Below are 16,332 nucleotides of genomic sequence, written 5' to 3' on the forward strand. Positions count from 1 at the left end.
ATGGCTCCTTTAAATATGTTCTGGACCCACAATCACTCCATACTCGTTATCTAGCGTTCCCATATCTAAGTTGTGGTTTAGAAATATGAGGAAACAACTACAAAAGTACACAGCGTTACAATTAAGGTCAGTTAAAACATAATGTAACGGTTATAGAGAACATTCAGCCCTTTATTGAATCAAAACCATTTTGAAATTCAGAATTTGGTAAAAGGCAACATGGTGTAACAGTGGTCATTGCTAATGCCTCACAAGAAGAAGGTTCTGGGTTAAATGCCTCCGGGTACTCCGGCTTCCTCCCACCTCCAAAGACATGCACCTGGGGATAGGCCCCTCCCACCTCCAAAGACATGCACCTGGGGATAGGCCCCTCCCACCTCCAAAGACATGCACCTGGGGATAGGCCCCTCCCACCTCCAAAGACATGCACCTGGGGATAGGCCCCTCCCACCTCCAAAGACATGCACCTGGGGATAGGCCCCTCCCACCTCCAAAGACATGCACCTGGGGATAGGCCCCTCTCACCTCCAAAGACATTGTCCTGAGGATAGGCCCCTCCCACCTCCAAAGACATGCACCTGGGGATAGGCCCCTCCCACCTCCAAAGACATGCACCTGGGGATAGGCCCCTCTCACCTCCAAAGACATTGTCCTGGGGATAGGCCCCTTCCACCTCCAAAGACATGCACCTGGGGATAGGTTGATTGGCAACACTAAATGGTCCCTAGTGTGTGAATGTTGTCTATCTGTGTTGGCCCTGTGATGAGGTGGACACTTGTCCAGGGTGTACCCCGCCTTCCACCTGAATGCAGCTGGGATAGGCTCCAGCCTTCCCCGCGACCCAAAGAGGGACAAGTGGTAGAAGATGGATGGAATTTGGTACATGTAAATAGTGAACTGCTACCCAATAATGTACAACAATGCTTCTCAACAAACAGAAGTAATATAAAGTTATGGAAAATTGTAATTAAACTTAAAGCATTTGTATGAGTGCTGCATCATGGATGTAGTGCTATTGTGAAATGTTAGCTTCGTTTGACAGTGCTAACGTTTGTCTTTTTCAATTTCAAATCATCACAAAACCTTTGACAGTTTTTCTCATCGTCTTTGGGCCCTCGCTGTCTTTTTTTCTCGGCACTCTGTTGTGCCTGCCGTCACCCTAGGCGCTCCGCTCTCATGTGCACTCTACTGGAACAGTCTTGCAGACTTTTTAGTCATTAAACAAATCATTGAAGCACAAAAATACAAATACAAAACGTTTTTCCAATTGATTTGATGAAAGGTAAGACATTGTCAGTCACTGCTATGATTGCTAACTTTGGCAGCATTTCATGTCCAAAGTAGCAAAAGCATTTAGTCTGGTAGTAATGTCACAATTTATTGATCAACTTAGCTGATTTAAACTGAGCTTTACCCTTCCGACTGCAAGTGCACTTCCACAGCAAGGCAAATACTTTGGCATGGCACCAGCTATATCTTTTGACTTATCCATTCGTAGTGTGGAATATTCACTGTCTCGTATGATAAACATATAATACTTGTCAATGTATCCAGTGGAGAAACAAATACAGGCGCTTAGTTAAAGAAATCAGAATGCACTTATTAATCACAGCACCACATAATACCAGCTCTCATTTAGCACACTTTAGTAAAATGTTGAAAAGGAAATACTCTTCAAGCACAATGTATTCATCAAATGTGAGTATTATCTCAGCAGCCTACTGTTGCATTTGCTCAGTGGTCAAGCGTCACAATATTGCGCATCTAGGCATGTGTGGTTATGTTGCTTGCCTTCCCCATGGTGTGGGTGGGCTGGCCAACGTTTCCTCACCCAGCATTGTGTATTTCCAAGTCTTAAACTAGGTTACTGTATTTCTTAACTTATTGGTCTTAATAAATTGTCTTGAAAGATGTATTTGGTTGATTTGCTCAGACTGGGCACCACCAATTTCCCTTAAAAAGATTAAATAAATGTAATATAAATAATTTTTGCTTGTAATGAACAAAATAATCTGCCAATGGAACGAGTCAAAATGGTCTCGGTAAGATTTTTTGAAATAAGACATTTAAGCTTTAAACACCTACAAGTGATCTTAAAATAGGCAAAAAAATAAATAAATTATTAGCTATACTTACTAGCAGTGGTGGGACCAAGTCATTGCTTTGCAAGTCACAAGTAAGTCTCAAGTCTTTACCCTCAAGTCTCGAGTCAAGTCCCGAGTCAAGACAGGCAAGTCCGAGTCAAGTCCAAAGTCAAGACTGGAAAGTCTCAAGTCAAGTCCCAAGTCCTGCATTTTGAGTTTCGAGTCCTTTCAAGTCGTTTTAACCACAGACTAATATATTTACACAGATTGTGTATACTTTTAAAACACTGTATTTATTTATTAAAACAAGTGCATTTGAAATTGCAGGGAAAAAGATAGTGGTGACATTGCACTTCAAAATAGCACTATTAACCAGTCATTTTAAACATGTAACTCCTTCCTTTACAGAATAAACGCATTTGAAAAAACAAGTGCAACTGTACTTATTTGCACAAAAGTGTTAACATTGTATTTCAATGGCATATTGCATTGTAACTAGTTCCACAGCGATTTCTATCCTGTTCTTACCTTATCTCATTGATCTCATCTCATACTGTATGTGTGTTGATGTGTGCGCTGATAAGACACAGACGAAGAAAATTAAAAATACGGAGCGCTCACAAATAACTTTTTAAGCTTTGGATTTTGGGGAAAGTGGCAAGTCATGTCAAGTCAAAAGGCTCAAGCTCAAGTCCAAGTGAAGTCACAAGTCATTGATGTTAAAGTCTAAGTCGAGTTGCAAGTCTTTTTACATTTTGTCGAGTCTAAAGTCATCAAATTCATGACTCGAGTCTGACTCGAGTCCAAGTCATGTGACTCGAGTCCACACCTCTGCTTACTAGTATTGTGAAGTTTTGTGTCTTATTACAAACGTGTGATGCTCAAAAGTAGTGTTTTTCTCCCTCAAAAGATCTTTTGCCTAAAAACAAGTTTGTATGTCTCACTGAAAAAATATTATTCAGTAGATTACTTGTTGAGATATTTTGAGTATAAATTTCAAATCCAGTATATACTTAGTGAGATTGTCAGTTTTTCCAGTGTAGACTTTCAATCAATACAGGTCTTGCACGCTCTCAATCTGTGGATGTTTTCAGTGGCAAAATAATATCATTTAATTGCATTTATGTTGTGGCTGTTCGACAGGTACGCTACAATTCTGGCATTCGATGTGAAAGTGGAGAGGGATAGCCAGGAAATGGCTGACAGCCTTGGTGTCCGCATCTTCTCGGCTGAAATAATCTACCATCTTTTTGATGCTTTTACCAAATACCGTGACGACTACAAGAAAGCTAAGCAGGAAGAGTTCAAGTAAGTGCACACCTTGCTTGCTCACCATCCGTGTGTGGCTGTTGGTTGACAGTTGTGTGTGTGTGTGTGTGTTCAGGCATGTGGCCGTGTTTCCTGCAAAGTTGCGCATTCTTCCTCAGTTCATCTTCAATTCCAGAGACCCAATCGTAATGGGTGTGTCTATAGAAGCTGGTGTTCTACGGCAAGGGACACCACTGTGCGTTCCCAGTAAAGGGGTGAGTGCCCTCAGCTTTGGTTGTGTGTCGATTCCTGTTAATGACATGTTTGTGTGCTACAGTTTGTAGACATTGGTGTGGTCACCAGCATCGAGATCAACCATAAGACAGTCGATAGCGCCAAAAAAGGTCAGGAGCTCTGCATCAAGATAGAACCCATTCCTGGAGAGTCGCCCAAGATGTATGGTCGCCATTTTGAGGCCACCGACATTTTAGTCAGCAAGGTAAGTGTCTCAAATCCTTCCAAGGACCCAGCCCATGTGTGGGTCCTAGCCAGAGTCCTCCAGCAGCGATAGGAATTGATCTAGCCTCTGGGACACTTCCTGGTTACGTCACTTGTCCCCGCTCTCACATTTACGTCTTGTATCTGCTGCTCAGTCGCGTGAGCTTGAATAATGGCAAAGGTAAGAATGTTGAATATTTTTTTGTGTGTTCTCTTGGTCCTTTACCTTATTTTAGAGGAAGCTGCTAAGATCTACCGGCACAGCCGCCGTCTGATTTTTCTGCGGTTAGAGCCGACTGAGATGGTTGTCATTCCAAAGCTGTTATTCTTAATTATTAGATCATGTCGGATTTATTTTTACGCTTGTGAATGATTATTGTAGTCGGCCATGTACCTTTGAAAACACGCAGACGATACAGAAGTTGTCCCAGAAAGAGTCCTCACCATCCATCATACAGCAACATCACATGATCTCATTTAGCAGTTACTTTATTAATATGTGAATCACAATTGTCCAGTTGCTTGCATTATAGCCAGTAACAATAGCATAATAATATTATCATCATCATATAGTTATTTGCAATGAAGGTAGAGGAAATGAATCACAACAACTACAGTTTCAGCACATTAGTTTATTCATTTATATAAGTTATGAAAATACTTTGTTTTTAAATTACCGTCCAAATTGTTATTTACTTGTTTTGCCATATCTTTTTGCACTGTTTTTGTCCAAGTCCTCCTTGATTATTTTGCACAGCAACAACAACAAAAACAGAAAAGTTAAACACAAGATCACAATAATTATTAATAGAAGTAAACATTTTCAAATAACTTGCAAATGTGAATAAAAAAACCACAATAACTAATATTGGTACATTGATGCACAAGTTTACTATACTTCACTATTCCGGCCACACATTAATAGAACATAATTCATTCATTTTCTTGCGGTCTAAAAAAATTCAAATTAAAAGATGTCAAGCTTTACTTCCAAACGATGAAAAAAGCTCCGTCTGCAATGGCCCGACATATGGCTCTACCTCGTAAAGAGAGGGTCAAATAGCACGAAGGTTGCTCAACATTACGATAGTCCTAATTTACACAAATGTATATCACTACTGACATCCCAGCTGCACATGTCTGGTTGAAATGAATAAATAAAGCTATACTTATACTTTAAAGTCGCATAAAGCCGCCATGTTGAAAAATGTTTTCAGAATTGAGCGCGCAAAGGATCTCGGGATATGAAAGGATGTGATGTGTACACCTTTCTGCTGATGGCAAATAAAGACACATTTGTCGACCAGATTCAAAGGAACTTTTTTGAATTGGGACGGCGTTCGCGCACCGCGATGATGTCAGCATTCCACAAATGTGCGCTGCAAAGGATGCACCCGCCGATTTGAGACACAGTTTATGTCTCATTGTGAGTACTAAAGGTCCATTCCACTGAAACGGTGCCATTTGTGCCCTGGGGACATGAAATTGATGAAATAGAGTGCTACATTAGTGGTAACTTACAAACTCAATTGGTTCTATGACCGCGCTTGTAACTCACAACAACAAATCAATGTCGATCATTGAAATTCATTTCATTGGTGCTTGGTCTCCCCCAAAATACCACCATTTCAACATGTAACATGCTTTTAAACAAGAAACACAATCTTTTAGATAAGACATAATGTTTGAAAAACAATACAAAAGAATCTACTGAAAAGCGTTTCCGTGGGGCTGCTCCATCATTCTGTGTTGTTCATGTGATGGACAGGATGCTCAGTTGACAGCAGGCGATATGTCTGTGTACCTTCATAAACAGTGGCATGGATCCCATTGAGATAAAAAATAGAGCAAGTGAAAATGATCAGTTTGGATCAGGGGCATTTTTAACATTTTTAAGATGCTTTGGAAGGAATTTCTTGCATATAAATTCTGTAAAAATGCAATTTACAGAAAATAGCTCGAGGGCTTTTGTTTTAATGTATGAAAAGTTCCATTTAAAGTTCCAAATACATTTAAGAAAAATTACATAATTATGATAACAAATGTTGTCAAATATTTACAAACCCCGTTTCCATATGAGTTGGGAAATTGTGTTAGATGTAAATATAAACAGAATACAATGATTTGCAAATCCTTTTCAAGCCATATTCAGTTGAATATGCTACAAAGACAACATATTTGATGTTCAAACTCATTAACTTTATTTTTTTTTGCAAATAATAATTAACTTAGAATTTCATGGCTGCAACACGTGCCAAAGTAGTTGGGAAAGGGCATGTTCACCACTGTGTTACATGGCCTTTACTTTTAACAACACTCAATAAACGATTAGGAACTGAGGAGACTAATTGTTGAAGCTTTGAAAGTGGAATTCTTTCCCATTCTTGTTTTATGTAGAGCTTCAGTCGTTCAACAGTCCGGGGTCTCCGCTGTCGTATTTTACACTTCATAATGCGCCACATATTTTCGATGGGAGACAGGTCTGGACTGCAGGCGGGCCAGGAAAGTACCCGCACTCTTTTTTTACGAAGCCACGCTGTTGTAACACGTGCTGAATGTGGCTTGGCATTGTCTTGCTGAAATAAGCAGGGGCATCCATGAAAAAGACGGCGCTTAGATGGCAACATATGTTGTTCTAAAACCTGTATGTACCTTTCAGCATTAATGGCGCCTTCACAGATGTGTAAGTTACCCATGTCTTGGGCACTAATGCACCCCCATACCATCACACATGCTGCCTTTTGAACTTTGCGTTGATAACAGTCTGGATGGTTCGCTTCCCCTTTGGTCCGGATGACACGATGTCGAATATTTCCAAAACCAATTTGAAATGTGGACTCGTCAGACCACAGAAGACTTTTCCACTTTGCATGAGTCCATCTTAGATGATCTCGGGCCCAGAGAAGCCGGCGGCGTTTCTGGGTGTTGTTGATAAATGGCTTTGGCTTTGCATAGTAGAGCTTTAACTTGCACTTACAGATGTAGCGACCAACTGTATTTAGTGACCGTGGTTTTCTGAAGTGTTCCTGAGCCCATGTGGTGATATCCTTTAGAGATTGATGTCGGTTTTTGATACAGTGCTGTCTGAGGGATGGAAGGTCACGGTCATTCAATGTTGGTTTCCGGCCATGCCGCTTACGTGGAGTGATTTCTCCACATTCTCTGAACCTTTTGATGATATTATGGAGCGTAGATGTTGAAATCCCTAAATGTCTTGCAATGTCACTTTGAGAAACGTTGTTCTTAAACTGTTTGACTATTTGCTCACGCAGTTGTGGACAAAGGGGTGTACCTCGCCACATCCTTTCTTGTGAAAGACTGAGCATTTTTTGGGAAGCTGTTTTTATACCCAATCATGGCACCCACCTGTTCCCAATTAGCCTGCACACCTGTGGGATGTTCCAAATAAGTGTTTGATGAGCATTCCTCAACTTTATCAGTATTTATTGCCACCTTTCCCAACTTCTTTGTCACGTGTTGCTGGCATCAAATTCTAAAGTTAATTATTATTTGCAAAAAAAAAATGTTTATGAGTTTGAACATCAAATATGTTGTCTTTGTAGCATATTCAACTGAATATGGCTTGAAAAGGATTTCCAAATCATTGTATTCCGTTTATATTTACATCTAACACAATTTCCCAGCTCATATGGAAACGGGGTTTGTAGTAGAAGTAGTGAAGTGATGGATGTTTGCTTCCCTCACAATGTTGTTTCATTGACATCCAACCTTTGTCACCATAGGTGATCACTTTCCTGTCACAAAGAGTCCAAAGTGTTTCCTCAAATCTTTGTGCTTAAAAATGAATTCCAAAAGTGGGCATCCGTCGACTTCTCTTTCTTCCAAGAATTCTTTATCCCCACATCCAACCGAGACACGGTTCCACGACATGTTAAAAAAGTCGTGAGCTAGCAAATGACAAAACACATTATTTCAAAACAAAGTCACTCCACCATATTTACCAATCCTACACAATGATATTGACACGTTAAAGGAGTCATATGTAATCATTTCATGTCAAGTCATCATTAAATGGCCCTGATATGTCAAAAGGCATTAATAATTCATCTTATTTTTGAATACCTTTAAGACTGGTAACGGTTGTTCAGCTGGGATATGCTCATTTCAAAATTAGATTTACAGCCCCGAAATATTGTTATTGTTTTCATTTCGATGCCACACCCTCCACCCTTTGACCAATTAGAAAGTCCATGAGTGTGTCACATCCTGGTTGTCAGTTACGCACCACCATCTTGGTCTGGCTACTGCCACTGGTAAAGTTACTAAACATGTCAGACCTTAGTACATCTAAAAGTTACCATTCTCAACTTGCTCATGACAAAACCAGGATTTGTATCGGGGATGCCTTTGAAAGATGGAAACCATTAAATATTTTTTCATCAGACATCAAACTTGCTAATTTCTTCCTTGATAGGCATTTACCTTTTCTTATGACTTGTAATAAATGGAAATGGACATTTGGTATGTAAACTACATTGTCCTATGATCTTGTCTAACAGAGAGAGTACGTTCCTGTGATGGTGCTTAGGTCCTAGTGTAGTGCTAGCCCAGGCTATGCTACATGGACATACAGGTGTGTCAGGGCAAATATGTATTTAGTAGAAATAAAAGCTATGTGGGTGTGGTTAGTGTCAGTGCATATTTGCTTCTCAATATGCTGATACACTGAGGAAATGTCTTCCAACATTAGCACGGCTAATTGCAGTTTCTGGCACATATTTGCTTCTAATGCATGACATGTAATGATTGTTTCCTTTGTGTTTTGACTTGGGAGCAGGCTGTATGATTGATGCGTAACGTGTGTTGGCTCATAGAAAGATGAAGTGCGTACATGGAAGAGAATGCAGTGCAACATGGAGTTATGCTGAACAATAATATATTTGGCAGTAATAGTAATAATATCTATGAAATCCCGCCTGGCGATCCTGATTGGTTCATTATTTGTTGCTATCTGCAATGCCTTGGAGCCCAGATCCTTGTGTGAACTACAAGGATGTGGTGAGAGTCAGGTTACTGATTCTGTGGAATGGTCCTGAAGTGTCACTGCAAGATCGTTGTGGTTTTACTGTACAATTGTAGTCTCCTTCACACAATCATGTCCTTTCTAGTGTGAGAGCAAAATGAGTTGATGACACGTCACTGTTTGCAGATCACACGAGCGTCCATTGACGCTCTGAAGAACTGGTTCCGAGACGAGATGCAGAAGGCGGACTGGCAGCTAATCATGGAACTGAAGAATACCTTTGAGATCATCTGAGCACATAACTAGCAAGTTCCACCTTTCTCATCATGACAGAAAAGAGACTTTTCTGTGAGAACTCTCATTATTCCAACGTGCCTGTTCTTCTTCTTCTTCACTTCCCGGATTCATGGTTGCTGTTGCTACCTTAACACTCTGCCAGGGTGCATCATGGGACTACACACGGAAGCAGCAGCTCATCAGTCTCAAAGACAACTCTTAGTTGATATTTTGCTGTGTGCTTTCTGCCATGTTGGCGGGTGGGGGAAGTGTTTTACTGATGGAATAAAATGTCGTGAAAGTTTCTTATGAGTGCCTTTTGTGAGTAAGACAAGTAAAAACTACAAGTGAATACATGAATGAAGGTGTGTGTTGCTGGACCCGACTTGGACATTGTCTGGACTGGACCTGGTTTTTAAAAAAAACAACCTTTAAACGAAGCTAATTTCATTTACAACCGGGTCTGGTGAAGATAAGGTCCTTCTTTCCTTTTTTTTAATTTTTTTATTTTTTTTTATAGATAAGATAAATAAATATGTTCTTGGATAAAAGGGAAAGTAAACAATATAAAAATAATTACATAGGGGAGAAGAAAGAAAGAAAAAAAAAAGTAATTAAATGAAAATGTTAGTGGACCAGCAGCACAAACAATCAAGTGTGCTTCAGGGACTGTGTTGTGTCCCTTGCAGAAGTGTTGTCCATGTTGTGTTGTGTTGTGTCCCTTGCAGAAGTGTTGTCCATGTTGTGGGAACCAGAGTATTGATGGCAGAAAGAAACAACCCCTTTTGTGTGAGTGGGTGTGTGTGAGTGTGAATGGGGGAGGGAGGTTTTTTTTTCGGTTGATGCACTAGTTGAAAGTGTATCGTGTGTTTTTTTCTATGTTGATTTAATTTAAAAAAAAAAACAAAAAAAAAAAAAAAAACTACAAGTTGTGACCAAGAGCATGAAAACAAGCAAGCGTTTATTGTGAATTATAGTAAACACGTCACATTCAATTTGATATTTAGACTTGGATCATTAAAGTTTGTCTAAGTCATGTGGAAGTTCTGTTTCTGCACTTGATTGTGTGGAAATGAAGTCCCACATTAGTTGCTGCTTGGGATGTATATTCCGTGAAGGTCCAGGTGAACGCTGGCAGGGATGGCGGCCCGTGCAAGCTCCTGGAAGGTCTTGGCGTTGAGCACCAGCATGAATGGTGAGATGTTGGAATCCAGAGAGATGACAGATGACAAGATCACACCTGCAGAGAAGTGACAGAATGCTTACAAAGAAGTTGTCTGGTGCAAGATCATGTTCACCGTCATCTTCCTCCACCGCTCCGGGCGACGCCACAAATACGGGTTCTGACGGGTAGCACTTGTCCAGTTGCCACTCCACATGTGTTCTGGTCAGAGTGTCAAACTTGATGATCTGTGGGGTGGAAGTTGTTGTCTTGAAGTGTTGCAGACACTTGTGATGTCATTGCTTTAGTAACCTTCACCTTGTTGGGCTGCGGTGACCAGTCCACTCTGGAGCCATAGAAGTACCGGTACTTCTTTGCATTGAACTTGTAGTTAATGTTGGGAAGCTCCAGACCTGACCATGTACAATGGTATTCAACACGGTACCCTCAAAATTGAACCTGCTATCACCGACCTTCGAATAGAACTTCCGGCTCACAATAAATTGCACCGTCATCCTTCATGATTGCTTTGGCAGTCGTGTTGGCCAGAGTCACCAAGTTGACTCCTTTTGGAGTATCCTGTAAGACAAACACTCTGAATGATTTGGCCTGACTGCTAAAAGAGAATTGGCACCATAGCAAAGCATTCCAATTGTTAAAGAGGTTTACAATGCCCTTTAAAAACAACATGTGCACATAAGCCAGCTCCTCATAAACCTCACTTTAGGACTTAGTCAGTTCAAAAAAATCTAACTTAATTCACATTTAAAGTGTCCAGCGAGAGTTGAAAATCATCTTCTAAAATGTCAGTTGAAGTCATTTATTGCCTTTCCTTTCCTGCTCGATGCCCAATGAGAGAATAATATAGCAGCTTTTGTGTTCATCTGTGGTACAACAACACACTTCTCTGTTCTCAGCCAGCTTTACCATATTCATTGGGTTATGTTGCACTAAAATACAACTACACTGGTTTCACATGTATTCATATAACTCCAAAATATGCATCTGTTTACATTCAGGTTCGAGTCCGAAACACTGAACAAAAATATAGTGAGAAATACAGTACGGGCCAAAAGTTTGGACACACCTCATTCAATGTGTTTTCTTTATTTGCAACCCCATTGATAAAGCAAGAAATTCCACTAATCAATCCTGATAAGGCACACCTGTGAAGTGAAAACCATTTCAGGTGACTACCTCTTGAAGCTCATGGAGAGAATGCCAAGAGTGTGCAAAGCAGTAATCAGAGCAAAGGGTGGCTATTTTGAAGAAACTAGAACACAAAACATGTTATTTCACCTTTTTTTGTTAAGTTCATAACTCATTCATAGTTTTGATGTGACAATCTACAATGTAAATAGTCATGAAAATAAAGAAAAGACATTGAATGAGGACCAGGTGTGTCCAAACTTTTGGCCTGAGACTCAACTTTCATGAGTTGAACTCAAAGATCTAAAACTTTTATGTGCACAAAATGCCTATTTCTCTCATGTTTGTCACAAAGCTGTGTTAGTGAGCATTTCTCCTCTGCCGAGATAATCCATTGACTTTATGGCATATCAAGATGCTGATTATTACACAGGTGTACCTTAGACTGGCCATGATAAAGACACCCTAAAATGTGCAGGGTTTTTTTCAGGCCATGGATTCAAAGATTCAAAAGGCATGCTGACTGCAGACCTTGTTCAATGTTCTACCTGAAAGTGTTTCAGAGAATTTGACAGTACATCCAAGCTGTCCTTACAAGTGCAGACTATGTAACCACATCAACCCAGGACCACGATCTGGCATCTTCACCCTCAAGATGGTCTGCAACCAGTCACCCGCTAACCACTATGGATGCTGCACCCTACAATTGGTTACTTTTCATCTTTCTTTGCCTGCCTTAAGTTGCCTCTGGAGCTCAGCTCTAAGGTGTCTTATGTCCAAGGCCTTCAGTTCATGTCTTTGTTCCTCCGCCACGTCAGTCAGTACTGCCATCTTTGTTGTAACAGTTGCTTTGCAACTAGTGGTGGGGTCTTGGTACAGGCAGCTGATATGTTATGGACAACAAACACATACCTTTTACACTGTAAAATTGTACTTTTTGGTGTGGCACACTTGTACAACGAGCATGCCATCGGATAAGTCTTGAAATGCCACACCTGTGAGATGGATGGATGATCAAAGGAGAAGTGCTCACAAAGCAGAATTGTGAACAACAATTGAGAGAAATATGCCCTTTCTGGGAGCAAACATGTGAGCAAGAACTGTTGAATTAATGCTACGTTTTGTTTGGTTTAGTATAAAAGGAACAGGTAACACAAATTGAAAAAGTCATAAAAAATAATTCATCCTCACTTTTTCCATATTTTGTTACATTACAGTCTTATTCTTAAATGGAATAAATACATTTGTGTCCTCAAAATTATACAGACAATACCCCAAAACAACAAAAAATCATGTTCAATAGTATTCACAGCTGTTGCTCAATACTTAGTCGATGCACTTTTGGCAGCAATTACACCTCAAGTCTTTTTGAGTACGATGCCACCATCTTAGTACACCTACCTTTGGCAGTTTGACCCATTCCTCTTTGCAGCACCTCTCTAGCTCCATCAGGTTGGATGGCAAGAGTTGGTTTTCATCCAGGATGTCTTTGTACTTTGCTGCATTCATCTTAGTCTAGTCAGGGAGGTGACCAAGAACCTGATGGTCACTTTGTCACAGCCATTTCTTATTCAAATGTTTGCCAAAATACCCCTGAAAGACTCTCAGACCATGAACAACTAAATGATCTGGTCTGATGAGACAAAGACTGAACTATTTGGTGTGTGTGCCAGACATCATGTTTGGAAGAAACCAAGGACTGATCATACTCAGGTCAATACCATCCCTACAGTGAAGCATGGTGGAGGCAGCATCATGGTGTGGGGATGTTCTTCAGATGAAGGAACTGGGAGACATTGTGGATCAAAACCAACACTTCCCAACCTAACTGCCCAAAGATAGGTGTGCCAAGCTTGTGGCATCGTACTCAAAAAGACTTGAGGTGTAATTGCTGCCAAAGGTGCATCAACTAAGTATTGAGCAAAGGCTGTGAATACTGAATGGTGTGAAAATGCTCAAGCATTTCTCATTGGGATTTTACCTTATTGACATTTAGTGGGAGGATGAACCTCTGGCAGATGGGCGGTGAGGAGCTGGCATTGGACTCCAGGAAGCTACTGCTATTCTGTCTCAAGTTGTTGATGTAGAACATGTCGTACAGACTACTGTCCTTGTAGGCGATGAGGTCAAACAGCACGTGGCCGTCGTCCTCGTAGGCGTTAATGTGATGGAACACAACCAGAGCAGCGCCGTAGAATTGAGTGGAAAGTCTCTTCCCCGTCCTGCGGTTGATCAGGTGGAACCAGGTCTGGAAAGAGCAGAGTTTGAGTTGTGTTGCAGTGACGGTGATAGTGTTCAACTCACAGAGTCATCCTTGTCAAACTTTAGACAGTTCCCCCAGTTCATGCCACGAAAGTAGGCGGTGGCCAGTTTGACCAGGTCTAGTTTGAAAGGCTGCTCCACGAACACGATGAAGTTCTCCGTCATGCCAAAGCTGTGGAAGTAGCTTGGGAACAAGGTGGAGCGAAAAGGTAGCGAGCCCACCTGTTGCACCTTCTCAAGGGCTGGTGTTTTCTGTGCACTACCTAAAGAAAGAAATATATAGTCACACTGGACCCAGGTGGAAACACCCTGGGTGAGCTTTCAGCTAAGACGGGTCGGCAACCCAAAATGTTGAAAGAGCCACATTGGACCAAAAGTACAACAACAACAACACAATAATTAGAAGTCTCATATAAGTGTTATAATGAAGACAACACATGATGTAAGTGTCTATATTAGCCTACTATCAAAATGACTGTAAAAGTCTTATATAAGTGTTGTAATGAAGACAACACATGATGTAAGTGTCTATATTAGCCTACTATCAAAATGACTGTACAAGTCTTATATAAGTGTTATAATGAAGACAACACATGATGCAAGTGTCTATCTAAAATGTGTCGTAGCCTGATGCCAATCTTTGTTGACAGAAATGTTGAAATGTAATATTTGTTCTACACATTTTTACAACACTGGAAATGGAGGCTTCTCTGAGGGTGACATAACTTTTTGCAAAGTGTCTTAGAAGGAATAAATGCTGTCTTCTTCCTGTGGAATTGAGATCAACAAATATAGCACAATACAGCTAGCATGTTAGCAGTCATTAGCTTGCAGTCATGCACTGACCAAATATGCCTGATTATAACTCCAACAAGTCAATAACATCAACAATGCTCACCTTTGTGCATTCACGCACAGTATAAAACGTTTGGTGGACAAAATGAGACAAAAGAGTGGCATAAACCACGTCTTTCTGCGGCAGCGTCAGAGAAAGTTGTAGATGTAAACAAACTGGTGCGTCACAGTCCACACAACTATGGTGAGTTCAAGGACCGCCAAAATTAGTAGGACAAAACGGCGCTGGCCATCATCAGTGAAGCATGTTTGAGACAAACGCTGGCATTTGTAACAATTAGGAAGGTCCGTGTCATGTTTGTCCTCCAACAGAAGTCATATTTTTGTCCTTCACCTTTTCCCATTTTCATACATTTTGGAAAAAGCTCCAGGGAGCCATTAGAATCAGAATCAGAATCAGAATCAGAATCAGAATCAGAATCAGAATCAGAATCAGAATCAGAATCAGAGGGTGGCGCCAAAGAGACGCAAGCGGGTTGCCGACCCCCAGCTAAGGTAAGAAAAGAGACTACCTGAAGCATCAGCTGGGACTTTAAAGATGACATACTTGGGTGTGCCAAGGCCTATGATGGCCGTGCCCATGTTGTACGTGCTGCCATCCTGGTCGTAGTGCGGGTGTGCCGTGGCCAAGTTGAGAGCAATGTGCTTCCTGTAGTTCACCTGAACAACAAACACACCTTGGAGACCACACCTTCAAATGTGGGAGTGTTGGCCTGAAACTCACCCTGCCCATGGTCTCCAAAGTAAGACTCAGACTCACCCTGCCCATGGTCTCCAAAGTAAGACTCAGACCCACCCTGCCCATGGTCTCCAAAGTAAGACTCAGACTCACCCTGCCCATGGTCTCCAAAGTAAGACTCAGACCCACCCTGCCCATGGTCTCCAAAGTAAGACTCAGACTCACCCTGCCCATGGTCTCCAAAGTAAGACTCAGACTCACCCTGCCCATGGTCTCCAAAGTAAGACTCAGACTCACCCTGCCCATGGTCTCCAAAGTAAGACTCAGACTCACCCTGCCCAAGGTCTCCAAAGTAAGACTCAGACTCACCCTGCCCATGGTCTCCAAAGTAAGACTCAGACTCACCCTGCCCATGGTCTCCAAAGTAAGACTCAGACTCACCCTGCCCATGGTCTCCAAAGTAAGACTCAGACTCACCCTGCCCATGGTCTCCAAAGTAAGACTCAGACTCACCCTGCCCATGGTCTCCAAAGTAAGACTCAGACTCACCCTGCCCATGGTCTCCAAAGTAAGACTCAGACTCACCCTGCCCATGGTCTCCAAAGTAAGACTCAGACTCACCCTGCCCATGGTCTCCAAAGTAAGACTCAGACTCACCCTGCCCATGGTCTCCAAAGTAAGACTCAGACTCACCCTGCCCATGGTCTCCAAAGTAAGACTCAGACTCACCCTGCCCATGGTCTCCAAAGTAAGACTCAGACTCACCCTGCCCATGGTCTCCAAAGTAAGACTCAGACTCACCCTGCCCATGGTCTCCAAAGTAAGACTCAGACTCACCCTGCCCATGGTCTCCAAAGTAAGAGGATCAATCTGGTTCATGTAGTTGACTTCAGACGAGGCGAAATAGTCCTGACCGTAACGCACGATGTTGATCAGGTTGTTGTCGGTGAAGTCGGGAACAATGTTGCACAGGTGTGTCAGTGCTCTGGTGACAATGTTGCACAGGTGTGTCAGTGCTCTGGTGACAATGTTGCACAGGTGTGTCAGTGCTCTGGTGACAATGTTGCACAGGTGTGTCAGTGCTCTGCTGACAATGTTGCACAGGTGTGTCAGTGCTCTGCTGACAATGTTGCAC

At 41.6% G+C, this 16,332-nt stretch overlaps 2 protein-coding genes across 2 annotated transcripts in view; one reads left to right on the forward strand and one right to left on the reverse strand.

The window, feature by feature from the left end:
* Positions 1-9,395, forward strand: part of eif5b (eukaryotic translation initiation factor 5B) — a 31,159-nt gene extending 21,764 nt beyond the window's left edge. The window contains exons 23-26 of the mRNA XM_061924192.1: positions 3,228-3,392; positions 3,469-3,607; positions 3,670-3,831; positions 9,001-9,395. Of these exons, the coding sequence (XP_061780176.1) occupies positions 3,228-3,392; positions 3,469-3,607; positions 3,670-3,831; positions 9,001-9,108 (574 nt within the window). The 3' untranslated portion in view covers positions 9,109-9,395. The remainder of the gene's footprint in view (positions 1-3,227; positions 3,393-3,468; positions 3,608-3,669; positions 3,832-9,000) is intronic.
* Positions 9,396-10,127: 732 nt separating this feature from the next.
* Positions 10,128-16,332, reverse strand: part of bco1l (beta-carotene oxygenase 1, like) — a 9,316-nt gene continuing 3,111 nt past the window's right edge. Inside the window, exons 4-11 of the mRNA XM_061924203.1 lie at positions 16,035-16,182; positions 15,028-15,178; positions 13,706-13,926; positions 13,383-13,649; positions 10,726-10,831; positions 10,571-10,665; positions 10,389-10,500; positions 10,128-10,330 (exon numbers count right to left, since the gene is read on the reverse strand). Of these exons, the coding sequence (XP_061780187.1) occupies positions 10,176-10,330; positions 10,389-10,500; positions 10,571-10,665; positions 10,726-10,831; positions 13,383-13,649; positions 13,706-13,926; positions 15,028-15,178; positions 16,035-16,182 (1,255 nt within the window). The 3' untranslated portion in view covers positions 10,128-10,175. The remainder of the gene's footprint in view (positions 10,331-10,388; positions 10,501-10,570; positions 10,666-10,725; positions 10,832-13,382; positions 13,650-13,705; positions 13,927-15,027; positions 15,179-16,034; positions 16,183-16,332) is intronic.

Source organism: Nerophis lumbriciformis, linkage group LG28 (assembly GCF_033978685.3).
Source record: "Nerophis lumbriciformis linkage group LG28, RoL_Nlum_v2.1, whole genome shotgun sequence".
NCBI lineage: Eukaryota > Metazoa > Chordata > Actinopteri > Syngnathiformes > Syngnathidae > Nerophis > Nerophis lumbriciformis.